At 44.1% G+C, this 21,529-nt stretch overlaps 1 protein-coding gene across 2 annotated transcripts in view; it reads left to right on the forward strand.

The window, feature by feature from the left end:
* The window catches only part of tafa3a (TAFA chemokine like family member 3a), a 128,377-nt gene that overhangs the window by 97,166 nt on the left and 9,682 nt on the right, over positions 1–21,529 (forward strand). For both annotated transcript variants that reach the window (XM_052075327.1, XM_052075328.1), the window contains 2 exons: positions 18,904–19,053; positions 20,172–20,296. In XM_052075327.1, the coding sequence (XP_051931287.1) occupies positions 18,904–19,053; positions 20,172–20,296 (275 nt within the window). The remainder of the gene's footprint in view (positions 1–18,903; positions 19,054–20,171; positions 20,297–21,529) is intronic.

Genomic DNA, 21,529 nt, shown 5'->3' on the forward strand with positions numbered 1-21,529 from the left:
CTGGTTATCCCTCTTCACAGACCTCAGAGACAATGGCTTCTTTGATGGTGGATTTCTGGACAAAAACATCCTACAATTTTGTTGCATGGGACTTATTCAGGTGAGTTCATACATTCTGATAGACTCATTAATTAAATGGGTATTTTTGTATGTGAGAGTGAGTTGATGGGAAAGTGGACAGAAACACGAAAGAAGGAAAGAAGATAATGGTGTGTTATCACGGGTTGAAGGTGAAGGAAAAGTGGTGAGATGTGGTACAAATGAGAGGGGAGGAGTGAGACAAAAAAAGCAGCTTCATGCTAAAATTTCTGGCTCATAAAAACTAATATGACTGTGCAACTCTTATTTAACCTGTCTGTATAATATTTTCAACAGGATGAGTTGGATGACACGGCCCTAGTTTGGAACAGCCATCTCATCAGGGCCTCAAAGAACATGAATGTCCCCAGTGGTCGGCCCAACGTGATGTATACGTTACCTGAACTTTATGGTACAAGGGACTTCCTCTCCAGTTCAACTGTGCAAAAGCCAGTGTGTCTTTTGTTTGACCATGCCTTGTGATCCAGATGTATTTGCATTGTGTGCTTTTTTAATGGCCGAGTCCGATCTAATGCCACCAAAAGAGCCATTTCAGGCCGTGAACCTGTATTTACACCTCAGAGGCCCTCATCGCTACTCTTTAAGATAAGATAAGAAAACCTTTATTAGTCTCACAATGGAGAAATTCCCAATTCACAGCAGCAAATTTATGAAAGGAAGAATATAAAATATACAAAGTATAGGAGCTGCTGGAAAGGCAGCCACTCTCGCGGCGCCATTTTGAAGTCAAAATAACACAACACATAGGACAGACAGCCGTGCAATCTTCACCAATTTTCTGCATACACTTTATAAATGACAGCCATCTATGTTTTGCTTGGTGTTTAGACCAAACTATATTACGGCTCATCAACTGGTGTGAGAAGTAACATTTACATTACATCTACATTAGTAACATTTAGGAGAGATACCGACGCTCGTTCCTACCGACTGCTGTCAGGCTGCTGAATAAAAATAACAACAATAATAATAATGAAATGATGTGAAAGACAATTGTAAATAGCACTGCGATTTATCCATTTTGTGTTTATATTGCACTTAATTGAATGGTGTCTGTTGTCTTTTTTTTTCCTTCTTTCAACCTACATTCTTGCTGCTGGAGGCTGTAAATTTCCCCAGTGTGGGACAAATAAAGGATATCTTATCTTATTTACTGAAGCCTGAATTTGACCATTGTCATTTCTTTTATCACTTCACCTTCAAAGGATAATTGAAACACTTTTGATTACAAATAATATATAGCCATCATAATTAAAAGCATTTTTTATCTGCCATTTTTCTACCTGTATAAGGACAACATATTTGATCTACAATATAAAATGGTTGTTTGTCAAAGCATTATTGGTGTAAATAAACATTCTTTCTTGGTTGCTAACTTTATCCAGCCAGTGTCCATTTTGCTCTTGTTACTCTTATTACGTTAGTGTGTGGCTGTATGCCCACCTTGTCGCTTTTCATGCGCGTAACGTCCACCTGAGCGACATTTCTTGATCGCAAGAAGTGTTCCAAGTCCTCCTCCATGATTCTCTCCTCCCCCGAGGTAGCGTTGTCTCTCAAATGAGCCGCGCACGTGATTCTCTCCTCCGAAGTTGAACACGCTCCATAACTGTTTGCGCTTACACGTACGATGACCCGGAAGCACGTACCATGACCCGGAAGCACGTCAACGACCATTAAAAATAAATAAAGTATTGCGAGATCTCGCAAAGAAAGATTGCGAGATCTCGCAAAGTTTTTTTTTCCTTCCATGTCCCCTTAGGGGCTCCGTACTTAACTGATTTCCCTTGTGGTCATATTTACCGCGCAGGCTTGGTTGTCATCTGTCACTTGAATGTCATTACGGGTGGTTTTCACCGCTGCCTTTGACAGGGTGTCTGTTGTATTTAATGCTAAGTAGCAGCCCCTTTCCATTTCCCACATTGAGGATTCAATCATGTGATTAAAAAAAAGGATAGTGTGATGAAAATACTGCTCGTGGTGCCTCAAGTTTCTGATTTGATATATTGGCAGTTGGTGAGCAGTTCGAGTTTATTTCATGGGTACATCAAAAATCTTTGTGGATGAATGTTACTTGCTGCTTATTTAAATATTTTTGCTGCTTCTTATGTGGAGTTTGCATGTTCTCCTCATTGCCTGCGTGGGTTTTCTCCGGGTACTCCACTTTCCTCCCACATTCCAGAAACATGCATGGCAGGTTAATGGAACACTCTAAATTGTCTCTTGGTGTAAGTGTGAGCGCAAACGGTTGTTCCCTCTCTGTGTGCCCTGCGAATGACTGGCAACCGGTTTAGGGTGTCCCTTACGGATTCCCCGAAGACAGCTGAAATAGGCACGCCCCGCGACCCTTGTGAGGATAAGCAGATCGGAAAATGGATGCATGAATGGTTAAGCCTCAAAGTTTGGTTCCCAAAATGGAATATTTGATATGTTTCGTTGATACACCAACAATGTTCATAGACTAGTCTGACTTGCTGCAAGACATCAACCAAACCATCCAAATTCCTGATGAATTTATTTGTTGAGTTTTGGAAAATAAGCTACTACTATTAAGCCCTCCCCCCCCCCAAAAAAGAGGAAAAAAAGAAAAAAAAATAAGACACTCCTGCCTTAGTTGAATCCGTTTTTTCTTTCCGTCTTGGGTCAATCTGATACATTGCATGTTCGATATCAGCATTTTTTGAAAAAAAATTGTCAATATTTGTAATGCATACCTACTATTAGTAAGTTTAATTCGCCAAATGTGCCTCTCTTTTAGCCCGTTGTGTTCCTGTAAATCTGTGAGGCAGGTCAACTTGACCCACTGCATTTTTAGCCTTAATTTTTTTGAATGAAATTATTTTGTGAATATTGAAAAATGTGTATATGCTACTTTAAAATAGAGGGGTTAAATAAGACATTTCTCCCACTTTCTTGGGTGCTCGTGTCACTGTCAAACTTTAAGACGGGTTAATTTGACCCGCCACATCACAGGAGATTTTTAATGGTGGTCCGGTGTTGAGATGCTTGATGGGATCGTCTCCCCTGTGCGTCGTAGTCTTCTAAATGAGGTCTCTGTTGGCATCGGTGACGGGCCACCGTTGTTTTGATTGCCATTCCGCCGCTGTACCTTTTTCCTCCAGTGGCCAGGTGAAGCTGATGGAATCAGTCGTGCGGCTGACAGCTGAGGCACGGTTGTTAGCGCCGCCTCCCCACCTGCATGTTAAATAAATTGTTTGATTGTAACCCCGGTGATTAGCGCAGCCGTACAGACAAAGGGAGGTGGGCAATGAGGTACAACATAATGATATCAATGATATACTGCCCCCTCAGTACCGAGCCCCAGTTGAGCTGGACTCTTATTTATTGTCGGGCAGGACAAATTGCATCCTCATTAGAATGCATTCAAAGACACTGACAAACCTTCTGCTTAAACCGTGGCAGTATTCTGTAATCTCGTTTTGGTAAATGTGCAAATTCATCAAGATACTTTATTGTTTTGTGAAGACACTCCTCTTGTTTTCTTATCCCTGCTGAATTCGAGGATGTGTCTTGTCTTATTTCATGAGAGCACCCCGCCCCCACTAAAAAAAGAAAAAGGTGTATCATAGAAATAAATACCCTTGTAAAAGCATTATTCACCCAGCAGATTATAAAAACAAACAGGTTTTTCCCCCTCTTGTCTTACTTTTGTATCCTGTTAGTTTGGTGGAAAACGAGTGCAAAGAAAGTGTGACAGGCACAGTACAAATAAGCAGAAAGAAAAATGAAAGTAATGTTTTTCTTTACGTGTCCTCTTCAGTTTCAGAGAATTCCATTTTTTTTGGGCGTTGAATATGAATTGATATCAGTCCAACACTGCTGTTTCATCAAATACTTACATCCAAGGTTCAAACTGAAAGGAAGAAATGATGTTTTCCTTCTGTATAATTTTGGCAGAGCGCACATTCAACAGACATGACAATGTATGAAGAAAAGTCGTTATGTTCGTGTTTTGTTTTACAGCAAAAACTTCTAGCATCATTTCAATTTTCAGCAAAATTCCAACCCGAATCAGCAACTTGAAAATGCACCACGTACGGTGGAGTCGTCACAGCTCGGAGTTCGGAACTCCCGTTTACCTCCGAAAATGAATAAAAAAAACGAGTAATTTAATTCGTGTTTATAATGAGGCCCAAAATGAATGACTCTGGTTGAATAGCTACAGTTGCGCTTATAAATCAGATGTTTGCAGCAGGAGAGTGCTATTGATTGTCGGAACGAGGCACCGGGATTCGCACCAGTCTTCATTAGCGCTCGCTGTCCTTTTAGCTTTCTTTATGTCTCATCTCTTTCCCGCTGATGTGATTCTAACTCATGGCAGGCCAAAGTGCTTTAATAGAAATGGATTGATCACACACACACACACACACACACACACACACACACACACACACACACACACACACACACACACACACACACACACACACACACACACACACACACACACACACACACACACACACACACACTCACACACACAGTTTAGCATTGTCATGAGGGTCTTGCAACACAAAATATCGACTGAACATCCAACCATTGAGATCTGACCTATCCACTTAATTACCATACATTGAATGATCAACCTACAGTAACAATACAATGGTCAGTCATTTCACTGATTAACCTACCCATCCATCCATCAATCCATCCAGTCATCCATCCATCCGGCAATCCAACTATTCACTGGCTGGCCGACCTAGACTGAAAAATACCGCTCTGGTGAATTTACTAAAATTTATGTCGTCAAGTGCATGATGAGATCTGATCTGCTTCTCCCCACAAGGATGGGAGGCATGCTGAAGGTCACCTACATGCACAAAATAAAAAAAAAATATCTGGATGCAGATGATTTTATTTTGGGCAAGCACTTGACAAAGTAGAATTGAGCGGATTCACCAAAAACTTTTCTCAGTGTACTTACCCATCCAACTACACAAGAATCAGTTCACTGGCCAACTGACCGAGCTATACCTACCTATTCGGTGCGCAACAATACAGTACACTAAATTCGCAGTTTGAGTTTGATTCAATACTTTTTGTGTCATGGATTGTTAGTTTTTTTCAATTTTTTTTATTGCAAACTTGTCATCCACAAAATACAATAGCATTTTTAACGTAGGTATATAGGAATAGTTTATACACTATGCTCAGTTCACATTCACCCAAAATATGAACAAGTTGATGAACTTTTGTTTTTTTGAATTCGTTAAGGTGCAACACTTCCTGTCTCTTCATCCTTACCTCACCGGGCAATGTTGGTATCAGGATTCCCATTCTCTTCTTGAAATTATTTTGTAGGACTTCTCCAGGACTTTTTCCATCGGTTACAGTACAAGTCAAATAATCACAATATACACTCAGAAATTCTACACCCAAGCTTTGAAGAAGTGCTATTTTCTAAAGTTGCACTTTATATTTTGTACATTTAAGGAGATTGAGTCAATGTTACTAAATACTGTCGCAAAAAAACAAGATCGACTATCTCACAGCTGCAAATCAATTTTCATCGTTCACCCCAAAAAGAGCCGCTCAAAACAATAACTCATTCGCCAATGACAAACAGTAATTTAACATTTCTGTTGACATAGATTTAACATATATGTTGACGTCTAAATTATTTTCATAGCTCAGTAAATCAAGATGATGGAATACAGCTGATTGACAAATGAGTTGATGATAAGTATTGTAGATTCCCGTTGTCCTGGCAACCAATCAAAGGTAGTACTAGCAACAGCTACAAGCAGACACATAGCCAAATAAAGTAAAAAAATAAAAAATAAAAAACAAGATGCACGGAGTAGTGATAGGTGAAAGCAACAAGGGTCATCAGATTGACTCACGTTATTCAAACTTATTTTTTCTGTCCAAGGACGAGGAGCCCCTCCTCCTCTGCACAAGAAGCAACCCGGTGTATTCATCCCCACGAACAAAAACACACGAGGTTCATCAGCAAAACGGGAGTCCCTCAGTGATCGGGTCCGTCGGACGGTTCGTGACGATTCTGGTGACAGATGAAAACCCACTTCCGTCGGGTGCTTAGTCTGCTAGCTTTTAACAGTTTCCTGTCATTCGCCAGCAAAATGGGTGTTTGTCATTGAGGGGCTGACGGATCTTCCGGCACTATTGACGGTATTCCCACACTTGCTAATTTCACGACAAGCTTGCAGCCCAGTCGAATTGCGGAAATGGGCAGTTGCAGCACAATTGTTTCCAAAGAAAAAAATGCCTATTCAATACAGTGTGCACCATGAAGACCGCACTGAATTATTTGATACAAATACGCATATCGTTGTACCCCTACCACCTCCATAGCCGTCCATCCATTCATGACTGCTCAAATGACATATATAGCCAACCGTTAGCCATTCATCCATTGATCCTTCCAACCATCCATCCATTTGTCCATCTATCCATCAATCTGTCTTCATCATGGTTGATTTTAAGATGGTGTGTAAAGTCACGCTCTGACTGTATTCTCATTCATTTGAGCAAAAAGAAGTTCACCGTTGTAAAAGTCAAACCAAATCCAAATGTCTTTCATTTTAGAACATAACATTAATCTTATTTCCCTTTCTCCTACCCTTTTTCTTCCCCCTGAATTGCCTTCAGTGATTTGAATTTTACGTGTGAATATTTAAATAAATGTCACTTCCCCACTAGCTATTTTACTTCACCAAATCTTTGCAGTGCTGCATTTTGCATTCTCTTGCTTCATGTTCATTCTGCTTAGTCTCTTGTCTGTTGAAGGTTTACCATAGTTTTTGCTCTCTTCTCAGCTCAGCAGCGCAACTCCTCATTCGGATGTTTGCAGCTGAGTCCATCCCACTGTGTCCAGCTCTTTGAACTCCCTTCCTGTTCACTGGTTCAGGTCCATAACTTCGGACAGCAGATTCATTTGTAATTACCAACACAGTCTCCCCTCCACCTCCTACCATGGGCGATCATCCCTAACATCCATTGGTGGTATGTCATGTGTCACGTGTGTCGGCACACCAGTGTTGCGGGACCAACCACTAGTGAAGACTGACCTTTAATTGTAAAGGGTATTGCATCAATGTTTCAAAACACGTGACATTAAGCGATGCTAATCACAGTTAGCCAACTTATAGTAGCTGACGTTAATGTTTATAGGCCTATTCACGCTCAACTGCAGTAAACACCTCTATTTTAAATAATGTGTCATTTATTCATATTTAACTTGACTCAAAGTCTGTGAAAATGTTCTTTGTAATTAGCCGATGCTAATAGGTAGCAGTTAGCTAACACTTAAGCGTGATGGACCACAATATCAAGTGTCACAAGGTGATCACACAACTCCTTTCCAAGGCTTGCAGTTCCTCCGGACAAAAATTGACTTCATACTCAACATTTGCAAAATAAGCTTTTTTTCTTTTTCCATTCAGCAGTTACAGCCTGGAGCCAGTGGGGCTGCCATTGCATTCCGGATGACGGCCTCTTTTGCGCTCATTGCCAGAGCGGAAAGGTGATGGTGGCTGTAAGACTGCTGCAGGCTGGAGCTGACAGCGATGTTGAACTATGATGGACAATCTGTTCTGTACTGCATTTTTGTTCACTCGTGCTGTTTGTATTAGGGTGTAGTCGTTTACACCTGTAGTTCATCAGTTACTTGTTAGCATAGCCGTGTAGCTGTGGAGCTCGATCCATCCTGGTATGATTCCTCTGAGAATAATTTTTTTTTTTGTATGTTTGATAATTGAGAGAGACGGCCATGTCAGAAAATAATGGAGTGATTGTAGAACACAACAATTAAGCGTAGATGATGCCACACAGATTACAATTACACCACTGGAGACAATACACTTTTTAGAATCGCTATTTTTAAGGTGATGTGCATGAAACCACACAAGAATGCAGAACATCTCGTACACCGTCATGTATTTCAAACTGAATTGGCTTCATTTAGGTCGTGTCCATCTCGTAGGACCTCGATCAGTTTTTCATCGTGATGATGATCCTGTGAGAAATTCAGCCACGTAAATAAAGCCCATTCCGTTTGCAATACAAGACAGTGCAGGATCTTCCCATCCATTTATTTATTGTTTTTCTGCAAGTACCGTCATGTCAAAATAAATAAAATAATTGTTTGACATATAACGAATTAATGTCAAATTAATATAATTTCAATTTATAATTTTGACCAAATTATGATAACCATTTGATCAGTGTTTGATGTCATATTGTTGACATCCAACGCCTACTGGGTTAGGCTAACGATATGTGACTTTCTCCCTTCACCTGTTTATATAGATCTACTCTTCCTTTGGATTGTTGTTATCTCAAGACTTTCTCCATTCTGACGGCATTTGTTTTCCTCTCCCGAGTGGGGGAACGGTGATCTCTGCTCCATGCAACCGGTCGTGATTGCCTATTTTCCGTGTGCCTTCGTTGCCCCAAACCACATCTGAATATCCCGTCCACACCACTGCGACTTCTGGCAAATTAACTTTGACCGAGGGCGTGCCGGTGGCTCAAAGATAATCACACCAAGGGCATATAGTCTGACCTCATCTCATTTTTATTTATTTACTTACTTATTTGTGCATCAGCAAGTTGGCCGACAGGCTAAATAGGTGCTTAGTTGTAACTGCTGCTGCTGTCTTTTGTGTGAATGTGCATGTCAATCTTGGTTTCAAATCAGAATCCCAATAAAAAATCATTACAGGTGTAATTAAGCGTCCTCTGAAAAGAAGCTCAAAGGTTTTTGAATACCGCCGGTCGCATCTCAACAGATGCCAGGACGAAAGGCCGTGTTTGATGCCCCTGAAAATAATTTGATCAACGGAGTGGGGGCTTACAGATGAGTGTTTTTGGAAGTTAGTCCTCCCTCTATCACAAATGGATGCCTATTCTTCAAGTGCATTCATCTATTATTGAACGCTGACAAATATGACTCCAACACATTTTCAGCAATTTGTCTGTGGCCACTATTGGCGCCTCCGTCTGCATGTCTAAAATCGTGGTTCCTAACCTTTTCTTTTTGTCTTGTGTACCCTTGAACCTTAGTTTTATACTAGTACCCCCTCACACTCATACTTATTAATCATTCTCCCACAATAGAATCAGAATCAGAATCATCTTTATTGGCCAAGTATGTAGAACACTAGTATCATCGTAAACAACAAAATCATTGAACCATTTTAGAGTAACCAAGTCAAGTCAAGTCAAGTCAACAGTATTTATAGAGCACTTTCAAACAGCCATTGCTGCATACAAAGTGCTGTACATGGAGCGATTTAACATACAGAATAAACAGTAAGACGAAATGGTAATAAAGGTGGTAGAAAGCACCAAGCGGTAAAATCATGCTGAGTCGTTTTGTAGTACCATTTTGTGGTGCAAGAAGAGTGACTACGTCAGTGACTGTTTAAGGAGTTAATGGTTAGAGGGAAGAAGCTGTTTAAGTGTCTACTGGATTTGGTGCGCATGGATCTGTAGCGTCTGCCTGAGGGGAGTGGCTGAAATAGGTGGTGGGCAGGGTGCGGGCGATCCAGGAGGATTTTCCGTGCCCTTGTCTTGATTCTTGCAGTGTGCAAGTCCTCAAGAGTGGGTAGGGCGGTGCCAACGATTTTTTCTGCCGTCCTAACTGTCCGTTGAAGTCGGATTTTGTCCTTTTTTGTGGCGGCCCCAAACCAACCCGTGATGGAAGAACACAGGATTGATTCGATGACTGCCGTGTGGAACTGTCGTAGCACCTCCTGTGGCAGGCCATGCTTCCTCAGCAGCCTCAGGAAGTACATCCGCTGCCGGGCCCTTTTCAGGATGGAGATGGTGTTGACTTCCCACTTCATGTCCTGGGAGACTGTGATTCCCAGGAACTTGAAGGTCTCGACGGTTGACACAGGGCAGTTGGATAGTGTGAGGGGCAACTGAGGAGAAGAATGTTTCCTGAAGTCCACGATCATCTCTACAGTCTTGAGCGTGTTCAGCCCGAGGTTGTGTCGGCCGCACCAGAGCTCCAGCTGCTCCACTTGTTGGCGGTACGCAGACTCGTCGCCGTCTTTGATGAGACCGATGACCGTGGTGTCGTCTGCGAACTTTATGAGTTTGACAGCTGGATCTGTTGAGGTGCAATCGTTTGTGTAGAGAGAGAAGAGCAGTGGCGAGAGGACACATCCCTGTGGGGCTCCAGTGCTGGTAGTGCGTATTGTTGATGTTGTTGCTCCCAGTCTCACCTGTTGTGTCCGTCCCGTCAGGAAGCTGAGGATCCACTGGCAGATCGTAGAGGACACACCGAGGTGGAGTAGTTTGGGGGTGAGGAGTTCCGGGATGATGGTGTTGAACGCAGAGCTGAAATCCACAAACAGAATCCTTGCGTAGGTCCCTGTGCTGTCGAGGTGCTTGAGGATGTAGTGCAGACCTATGTTGACTGCGTCTTCCACAGACCTGTTTGCCCAGTAGGCAAACTGGAGAGGGTCCAGCAGGGGTCCAGTGACGTGCTTTAGGTGGTTCAGCACAAGGCGTTCAAAGGACTTCATGACCACAGACGTCAGGGCGACAGGCCTATAGTCGTTCAGTTCCGATGTTGCCGATTTCTTGGGAACTGGGATGATGGTAGACAGTTTGAAGCAGGATGGGACATCACACAGCTCCAGGGATCTGTTGAAGATTTATGTGAAGACCGGAGCCAGCTGGTCAGCGCAGACTTTCAGGCAGGAGGGGGACACTTTGTCGGGCCCCGGAGCTTTCTTGATCTTTTGCTGCTTGAAGAGCCGTCTCACGTCCTGTTCGTGGATCTGTAGTGGAGAAAAAGAGGGTGGGGGGGGGGGGTATGTAGAGTGGTTTCTGGTAGAGGTGGGTGTGTGTGGGAAATGGTGGTGTCCTTTTCAAATCGTCAGAAAAACATGTTTAGTTCATTAGCAAGACCCTTATTGTTCACTGTTTGGGGGGATGGCATTCTATAGTTAGTGATTGCTTTCAGGCCATTCCATACAGATGCAGAGTCGTTAGCAGAGAACTGGGTTTTCAGCCTCTCTGCATAGCTTCTCTTTGCGATGTTAATTTCCTTTGTCAATTGGTTTCGGGCATGTTTGTACAGTGCCCGATCTCCACTTCTAAATGCGGATCTTTCTCTTTCCTGAGTTGCCTGAGTTTGGGAGTAAACCATGGCTTGTTATTGTTGAAGGAGCGGAAGGACTTCGTTGGTACACACATGTCCTCACAGAAACTGATGTATGATGTTACAGTGTCTGTGTATTCATCCAGTGTGCCCGTTGAAGTTTCAAAGACGCTCCAATCAGTGCAGAATGTGGAGTTAAATGATTTAGTCTTCTTAATTTGAACATTTAATTCTCAGGCATTGTCTTCTTTTTGGCTCTTATGAAACGTAGAAATAATCAATGTTGCCTGAAAAAAAAAACAGTACAAAAAAAAAATAACCCGCATAACTCTCAAACCATTGACCAGAAAAAAAACAGCTCTTTTGAATACGTCTCCCTTAAACAGGCATTTAAAAGTTTAGATATCCCGAACAAAACATTCAGCCAAATACTCGAATGCACTCTACAGTATCAGTTTTACGCTCTTTTTTTTCTTCAGTCATGTCAGCTTTAATGGGACTGTTGTCATTTTGGAGCAACTGCTGTGCCACAGGTTATTGTCTCCACGGGGAAATAGGTTTTAGTGCACATATACCATTTTATTGACGGGTTTATGAAATAGCAGCGGGGGCCGCCGATTGGCTGATCAGTCTCGTGGCGCGAAATTCAAATGTCGGAGTTCTCAGCGGGCATTTGTGGTTCCTACAAATACTCCCCTGTTAGAAAGTCCTTGGCAGGCTGAGTCCGAATTAGGATAGTGATGAAAGTTCATGGTTGGGCGTGCAGGCGGTCGGGCGGGCGGACGGCGCGTCCGGCTCGAGTGGTGGTCAGCGGCGTGGGTTCGTCGTCGTCGTGGTAGGCCGGTTTCAGGCGGTCGATTGAGACCCAATCCTGTCGACCATGGATGTTGAGGCGGTAGGCCTTGTCGTTACGTTGCTCCACGGCGTACGGGCCGCGGTATGGTCGAGTTAGAGGCGGGCGGTGGGCGTCGTTCCTTACGAAAACGTGAGTACAGGTTAACAGCGACTTCGGTACTCGTCTGCTGCGCTGGTCTTGGTAGGTCTGGAGTACGGGTCGGTACTTTCCGACGGTGCGTCGGAGATCGGCGAGATAGGCCGTGGAGTCGGCGGCGTCTTGGCTGGACGGGAAGAACTCCCCGGGAACGGCGATGGTTTCACCGAATACCACCTCGGCTGAGGAGACACCGAGACCTTCTTTCGGAGTCGTCCGCATTCCGAAAAGTACCCAGGGCAATTGGGCACTCCAGTCTGGTCCGGTGCAGCGGGCCATGAGCGCTGCCTTCAACTTGCGGTGAGTGCGCTCGGCCATTCCGTTGGCGGCGGGGTTGAAAGCAGTCGTATGATGCACAGTCGTTCCCATGAGCTGACCAAGGGCGGTCCAGAGCTGTGACGTGAATGAAGAACCTCGGTCGGAGGTGATATCGTCAGGGACTCCGAATCTGCTGACCCAGCCTTGGAGAAGGGCGGCGGCGCAGTCTTGTGCAGTGGCTCCTTTCATTGGGTAATAGTTCACCATCCCAGTGAACTCTTGGAGAGTCTTGATCGTTTTCGGCGTAGGGAACTTGTGGATGGTGTCGACTTTAGCGGGCAGGGGGCGGACTCCGGAAACGTCGATCTCGTAACCGAGGAACTCTACTTTCGACGCGAAAACGCACTTGTCTCGTCGTACTACCAAGCCGTTGTCGCGGAGCAGTTGGAGGACGTTTCGGACGTGGTCGTGATGTTCTGCCTTCGTCTTTGAATGGATGAGGATGTCGTCGACGTAACGTACACAGTACGACAGTTCGCCGAGGATGCTGTCCATGAGGCGTTGAAAGGTGGCGCCGGAGTTGCGAAGACCGAACGTTGAGTAGTAGAAGACGTAGGAGCCGAACGGCGTGATGATCGCTGTTTTGGGGACGTCGGGCTCGTGGACGGGAACTTGAAAATAACCTTTCAAGAGGTCCAGTTTCGTGAAGTATCTGGCGCCGTCCAACTCGTTGGTGATGTCTGCGATTTTGGGTAGGGGATAGTGATCCGGTTCCGTCTTCACATTCAGCAGGCGGTAGTCTCCACACGGCCGCCATGAACCGTCAGTCTTTTTTACCATGTGCAGCGGTGATGCCCATGGACTGGATGCTTTCTTGCAGAGTCCCATCCTTTCCATTTCGGCGAAAGCTTGTTTGGCGGCCTTGAGTTTGTCGGGCGAGAGGCGTCGGAACTTGGAATAGACGGGTGGTCCTTTTGTCTCGATATGGTGGAAGATTCCGTGTTTCGCTGCTTTCCCCGGCGTCTGGTGAAGTTCGGGTTTGAAGACGTCGGCGTACTCGGTTAGTAGGTGCTCGTATGGGTCGTTGGTTGTGATTGCACAGGCGTTGACGTTTTCTTGGACCCGGGCGACGAGGTCGGTGGACTGGAACGATTGGAGATTCAGCATTCTTCGGTTGCCGACATCGACCAGTAGGTTATGGTGCCCGAGGAAATCGGCTCCGAGCAGTGGTGTCCTCACGTCAGCGATAATGAAGTCCCAGGCGTATCGGCGGTTGGCGATCTTGATGTGGATGCGGCGGCATCCATACGTGGCGATGGGCGTACCATTGGCGGCCACGAGTTTGACTTGGCATGGCTGGTTGTGACGTCGGTTTTGGTCTGTGGCAGGGTAGATGGAGCGGCATGCTCCGGTGTCGACCAGGAATTCGCGATTGGAGATGGCATCGGTGACGTAGAACCCCTGGTTCGGGTTGGCGATCGTGCAAACGTAACTGTGATGAGGGCGCCACGCCGCCGGCGTTACTGTCGGCGGGTGGCCGTCGCGTTTTTTGAGAACTTGCAGTTCGGGAGGCAGTTTCTCGCGTCTCTGCCGAACTTGTCATGGTAGCTGCAAATACCAGACGGTAGCATGTAGCCGCGGGACCACTGGTTCTGGGGCGGAGCTCGACGGCGATCATGCGGTGGGCCTGGACGGTGGCGCACGGCATTGATGTCTGCGTCCACAATGGGCGGGGCTAGTGCGCTGCAGGCGGCGGCGACCGGCGTCGATTTCTCGGCAGCTCTGGTTGCGGTAATCAGGTCATCGGCTTTGGCGACTAGTGCGGACATTGCCAGTGTATTGGCGTCGTGGAGGGCGGCGCGAACTGAGGACGGGATGGACTGTAGCCATAGTTCGCGCATGAGGTCGACTTTGCGAGGCTGGCCAGTAGACGGATCGGCGTCGGGTAGTCGGGCGAGTGACTGCATGTCGTTCCACAAACTGAGAGCTGTGCGGTCGCCTAGATCCTGACTGGGCATGGCGAGCAGTCGTTTGGCGCGGGCGCTGACGGTAAGAGTATACTCTTTCAGCAGGTGATCTTTCAACGAGTCGTACGTGATTTCGTCGTCTTGTTGGTCCAACCATGCCGAAACGTGCTGGAAAACGCCGTCGGGGACGGCTTCTAAGACGTAGTCCGCTTTTGTTCTCGGATCTGTGACTTTCCGGAGGCGGAAGTGTACTTCGGCCCGGCGAAACCAGGAAACGGGTTCCTGAGTGCTGAAAGGCGTCAGTTTCACCGAGACAGCGTGGATTGCGAGGTTGTTGTCGGACGGCGTCTGCGGCGGTGGAGTTGTCGGCATCTTGAGTCTCGAAGGTTGCGTGTTGAGAATGGCGAAGGGTCACCAGTTGTAAGGAGCGACGGCCCGGCGAAGTGAAGTGAAGTACTCGAAGAGCGGTGGTACACTGTTTTATTTCAGCAAACGTACGATCATTTATATACCAGCAAAGCGGACGTTAGTATAAACAAACGTCCAGCCCACCCGGGGGCTGTGATTGGTTGGTAGCGAGCGGCAGCGGGGGCCGCCGATTGGCTGATCAGTCTCGTGGCGCGAAATTCAAATGTCGGAGTTCTCAGAGGGCATTTGTGGTTGCTACAGTCTAAAAAATACATTTGGATGTGCCACTCCACAAAATAATACTGTGATACGTTGAATATAAAATAGCTGTTGTGATGTTTGATTCCACAGTCAAAATAAGGTTAGTTTAACTGACAACATAATATTCTTTCACATAAGCGGGATAAGAGATGATCATGTTAATGACCTGAAGGCAACTGGGACCGCCTCGCCAAGAAAAGTGTTGATAACGCATTTCGCTGTAATGAATTCTGATCTGCCTTCAGTTAACCACAAGCTTGGGGGGTGCTGTGGTCAGATGAAAGCAAAGTTTAGCTGTTTGGCATCAACTCAATCTGCTGTGTGTGGAGGATGGAAAAAAAAAACTAATCTGAAAATGGTCCAAAGAACACAATTTCCATTGATTAATTCGTGTAATTATTACTGTTGTATGCAGCGGTATAAAGCTGCACTGCATCACACAAAGAGCCTCCCTATGTAGTTTCCGGTCAACAAACCATTAGAAACAGTTTTCATTATGTTAGAGTGAAGTTGGACACTACTGCAAACTTTAGAGGCGAGACATATTCTGGAAAATTGACTTTTTAATTGCTTGTATATAAATAGTTAGGTCTCTGGAGGTCCTGGTCACCCTTCAAGTGTGAAATTAAACAACCAAGTAACTCTTTTATGAGCCGCCTTTTTCTGAAAATGTGTCTATGAGAAAGTAATTCTGCATTTTGCGGCCTCTGAAAGACAGGCTAATTTACATAATGCCCACCCCGCCACTTCAAGTTGGTCCTCCCATGACTTGGACACTAGGCTGGGTCAAGATCTGCCATAGTCAAGGGTTGGCCACAGTCTGTTGCAACGCTTGTCGATAAGGGTACGGGGATTATTTATGTTTCACGACATGTATCCTGTATTCACCGCAGAGCCAGTACACTAATTGAGGTGTAATTGATGTCAGGTTGGTAATGAAGTTTTGCCTCCACATAGGATGAATTCTGCTTTTATTTTGTCCTTCTCAGCTATAGGCGGGCTAACATTGATGTCACGGCCTTGTTCGTCTTAAGCCTCTTTGGCACACAGAAGTGACTTGAGCTTGGCCAATATATTGCTGTGACCTTTGTGCTTGCTATGGCTTCGCGTCTTCCTGTCAGTTTGGATCTATTGGCACACATGCCAGTTCAAACAAGTTACCTCAAACATCCCCCAAAAAATCCAACGGATAAATTGGTTAAGCCACACTCCTGTATGGGCATGACTAAGACAATGTAAGGATCTTCTTCACCTGTGCGGCGGGAAGACTCCACGGGCCCGTGTTTCTTGGCATCATTAAAAGGGAAGTCAACTCAAAAATTTTCTTTACAATATGTTCTACAGTATATGCGCTACGAGTCGAAACACGGCATTCTGATTAATTTTGTGTTTGTGGAAAATCAATTTGGCAGAAAAATCCACCCGATTTTATTCATCTCTGGGGGTAGCCATTTTGCCTTGTACAACCACTTGTTCACTGAAAAGGACATCACAGTGCCTAAAGCAGGGGTGCCCAAGTTATGTGGGCGAGAATCACTATCTAGCCTGTTTTAGATTTTCCTTCCTCCAACTGTTTCAAATGATCAAGGGTGCTACAAGGCTTCTGCAAAGCTTGCCGAGGAGATGATCATTTGAATCAGGTGTGTTGGAGGAGGGAAACATCTAAAGCAGGTAGGATAGGGGCCCTCGAGGACCGGAGTTGTCCCCTGGCCTAAGAGCTTAGGTAACGACGATCCAGGATGTTTGTTTTCTGAATTTGGTCATGTGACGTTCGCAAGTTGAGCCCACTGTGATGTCACTTTCAGTCGACTTTCAGCATGTGTCCATACAAGGCAAAAATGGCCGCCCCCAGAGATAAAAATGGGTGGATTTTTCTGCTTAATTCATGTAACACAAACTCAATTTTAACCAGAAATGTGTTTATACTACTGGCGTCAGATAGAACATTTTGAACTAGACTTCCCCTTTAATTAGTCAAACAAGGAAAATACAGTCTTCTGGTAGTTAAAATTAGACTAAGCATTTTAGACAAAAGAAACAGCCGCAGCCCACTTGGAAATTTTCAGTGTGATACCCCTTTCAGGAACACATATTTAAACTTATGATACTGTATACCAATACTCACATGCAAATATCCCTGCGGTTTACTGAGGTGCTACAAGTGTCCACATATATGTTAATAGCGTGTTCACAGAACAAATTTAACTTGAACCTCAAGCCACCACTGTGGGTGAAAATCCCGAATAGTGGACCACAAATGTGTGGGTGATCACTGAACAGTGCAATAATGGAGGATACCCAGTGGTTGTGGTCACATTGGACATGTTTTCTTTGCGAGCACACCGCTTGAAATGGATCTAATTAGACTGCGCAGGCGTATCTAATGTCTTTTCACAAAGGTGGGGGGAATTATACCCACTCGTCCTGTAGAAGGAGTGCAGGGTCAGTGGAGTAGCTAGCGCTCAAGGATATCATGCCAAGCGGGGACTGGGTTCCTCCGCATGGGGGTTGACCTGGATTTCAACGTGTTGTGATGTTTGGATGTTTGAGGCAAGCTTGTACTCAGAAATTACTCCAAGGCCCTCACAAGACTCTTAATACCAAAAGGGGAGCGAGGGGGTTCACGAAGGTTCTGCAGCTCAACCTTCCTTTCCTCCACAACGCCAGATTAAAGTAGAAGGATCTGCTTGTTGACAGACAAATGGCTCCTCAATGGTGCAATTGTATTCCTCGGTGTGTGTTTGTGGTACACAAAGTGAACTCCTCAGGTGTGCATGATACATGAGGGCTCACTGAGCAAGCTTCTGTGTATTCAACAATGAAAGCATTGCAAAGTTATGTGGGAGATGAACTCTTCAGTCAGGATTTTAATTTTTTTTTTGCTGCTGCGTCAGCGTCTCAGTGTGAGATGATGACAGAGTGGCTCAGGCAGTAGAATACCGTACATACACTACATTGCAATATAGCCAACACGAATCCCGGTTACGAAGGTTGAGATTGACAGTTTGTAAAAATCAAACAGCCGTAATTGTTGTCTTGCAAAAGATACCGCCAATAGTCATTGGATACAAAAGAGTTGTTTGAACTCACCAAAATAACGTGAAAGTAGGAAAGGTTTGTATAAAAGTTATTATTGGCCACATACGCCTAGCAACAACAAAAACAACAACAACAGCTGCAATTAGTACTCCTGCTGCAATTACTTCGATTACTTCTACTACGAGTTCAACGACTACAATTTGATGACACTTACGACTACTGTTGCATCACTACATTCCTACTATTACTATAATTGCTATTACTACTACCACAGTACTTCCAGTACCATTACTATTACTTTTACTTTTTCGATTGAAACTACTACTAGTTGTAGCACTTCTCCTAACATTACTATCAGCACTACTACTTCGACTACAACTATATTCTTATTACAGTTATTACTATTAGTTTATGTGACGGTATATTCACTTGAAAAAATAATTCCCATCTACACTTTAAAAGCTAACTCCCTTATCTGAACTAATTTCGTTAGTTTGGTGTCAAAACCTCATATCATGGATATAACATAATCAAAATAGGATTTGTTTCCCATATTCAACTCCCGCAAAAAGACCTGCAATGCACATGTCAAATCTCTGTTCATATTGATTTATTATGAAGACTGCATATTTTAACTTCCCCTCCTGCAAAGCATTATTTTCTATATGTATTAGCGCCACAATGCACTTGTAGGCAAAGAGAATGTAGGTACTCAAAAGTGAGGTCCATAGGTAGGATTTGTAGCATGAAATACTAACAATTGTTGCTTTTTGTGCTTCCAGTTCATGTGAAGGCAGGGACCTGCGAGGTGATTGCCGCGCACCGATGTTGCAACAAGAACAAGATCGAGGAGCGATCGCAGACTGTGAAATGCTCCTGCTTTCCGGGACAAGTGGCAGGAACGACGAGAGCGGCTCCATCTTGCGTGGATGGTAAAAAGCCGAACTCTTTTTTTTTTTTGCTCTGGCTTGAAAATAAGATTTGGAACCCCCCACAGAAAAAATGCTGTGCAGCCATGCAGTTTTGATTTGATTATTTGGGCCATGGGCCATAAATAGAGATCAAATCAGTTGATTCACTCGGCATTCGTTTGTTGAAGCTCGAGCAATCCTCCGGAGGAGACAGCATCCAGACCGGATCATTTAATATCACGTCAATTGTGGCCTCTGTTGCAACTGAACCAATCCATAAGTCAAGTTTCCCCTGACAGGAGCTTCCTCTGTGTTGACACTTGTCTAGTCACTCTGGGCAGCACTTTGACAGCTTCAGAGATTCAGAGCTAGCATGGGTTGTTTTGCTTTACAACCCTTACTGCACATTTAAAATAGTCGGATATTGTAAGAAAAAAAAAACTAAAATAAAAAAAACATTGGATATTATTTATGAGCTTCACTGTGCTGAGCAAATAGATTAACTTACCAAGAAAGCGACTGAAAAGAGTTTTACATTATAGGTTCAGACAAAGAGGACAGTTCTGGGGTTTTGTTTTGTTTTTTCACCCTTTTGTCAACTTGACAGGCATAGTTTGGCAGGTACCCAACACCAGCACCCCAACCCTCCATGGGGCTCATACTACCAGTAATTATAATAATAATCGAATAATTGCCATCCATTATTGAGCAGTAATTCTGAGAAATCATTATTCATTGAATACAAATATATCTTTCTTCATCTGGCTATGGCAGCGATGTACAGTGAAAATCAGAGCAATTAAATGCGCTTCCATTTCATGGCAGAAGGTCCAACAAATCTGCGTATCCACATGTTGCCTTTCATACAACACAATCAGTTCGTGTATCAGTTTTGTATTCTTTTAAACAGGCCCATTGCATATTTTTGCCAGTGAGTAAATTACTGTAAGACAAGATCATTCAGTCACCATTCATAACACGTACAATGCCGTATCCTTTGGGTGTAGATTATTTACCTACTTTTACAATTTGGATGCGTTCATCTACTTCTGATGTATTCTTGATTTACAGTGAAAATGATCATTCATTCAAATTATTCTTAGTATTTTTTTCATTTCTGATTCACTTTTTTTTGACAGCATCCATTGTGGCTCAGAAGTGGTGGTGCCAGATGCATCCCTGCATGGAAGGTGAAGAGTGCAAAGTGCTGCCGGACTTTAAAGGATGGAGCTGCAGTACAGGCAACAAAGTGAAGACCACCAAGGTGGGCCGTATTCACACACTTTGAAGATATTAAACAGGGCATAATAAATTACTAGCAGCGGTAGGCTATTCAATTTACAACGGAAATTGAAGATTTGTTCCATTAACTTATATTAACCCTTTCATGCACCCTGTAACCTGATAACATGAAAAGCTATCCACTGCAGTAATCACTGTCCCTGAAAGGGTTAATGTTTACCCAGTAATGGATTCTCTTAAGTTCATAGTGTATCACTTGGCTGCAGTGATTTCAGTATGTGTATGTGGATGTTTGATTTCTTTATTTTTTGTCCAATCCATTATGTGTTGTCATAAAAACCTAATTTGGCCAAGGTCTTCAGAATGATTGGTACTGGCCAATTGAACTTAAACTATATCACCAATTGGATTTCAATTTCGCCTCAATGGTCATCCAGCTGGGTCACAACATTTTTCTGTCCTTTGATTGTTTTTTTCAAAGCGAACCCAGTTCCACCACCCAGACATGTCTTTCGCCATTTACAAACATCAACACAGTTAATAATCTGCATCTCTGGTAGCAAGAAGTACCAAGAAGTAGGTATTTGATTTACATTTGATAAGCTGTTAAATAAATATGGAGGATGTATGAGGCATAGTTCCATGTTGTCCTAGTCACCTTTTTGCTTTTTGGTGGACCCCAAAAAGCAGGCAGGAGGGAGGAGCAGGTTGTACCTGAAGAATTGTATTAAAACACAGAAACTAATTCCAGAACACACAAAGTCTGGAAAACAAAACAAATCCAAAGTAGCAAACAAAACCATGGCATAAGCAAAAAAAAAAAAAGTGATAAACACAAACCAACAGAAACCATGACAGCAACTAACATGACAGAAGCAAACAATGACCCGACCATGAGTAGTCGGGCAGGAGTCCTTTTTTACTCCTAAATATATAACGACCAACAGGTGTGCAGCTGCAGGGGGAGCCCTACAGTGCCACCTTTTGGTCACAAACAGAATCATGACAGTCCTATTCCATTCTTGTATAATGTTGATGGAGGAGAGTAGTGTATAATTTTAGTTTTTAAAAAAAGTGGAAATTGAGATGTATGCTAACACATCCTAATTTTCAGGTGTTTTGAGTGTTAAATGAGTTGCGGAAGCACTTGACACTCAAGAACATCCGAAACAGAAAAGCAATTATCACATATCAGGTCGCGCTCGGGGGTGCGAGGGAGACTTGAAGTGGAAGTGAGACGGAGATTGAGGGCTTG

Source organism: Hippocampus zosterae, chromosome 9 (assembly GCF_025434085.1).
Source record: "Hippocampus zosterae strain Florida chromosome 9, ASM2543408v3, whole genome shotgun sequence".
In the NCBI taxonomy this organism is placed as follows: Eukaryota; Metazoa; Chordata; class Actinopteri; order Syngnathiformes; family Syngnathidae; genus Hippocampus; species Hippocampus zosterae.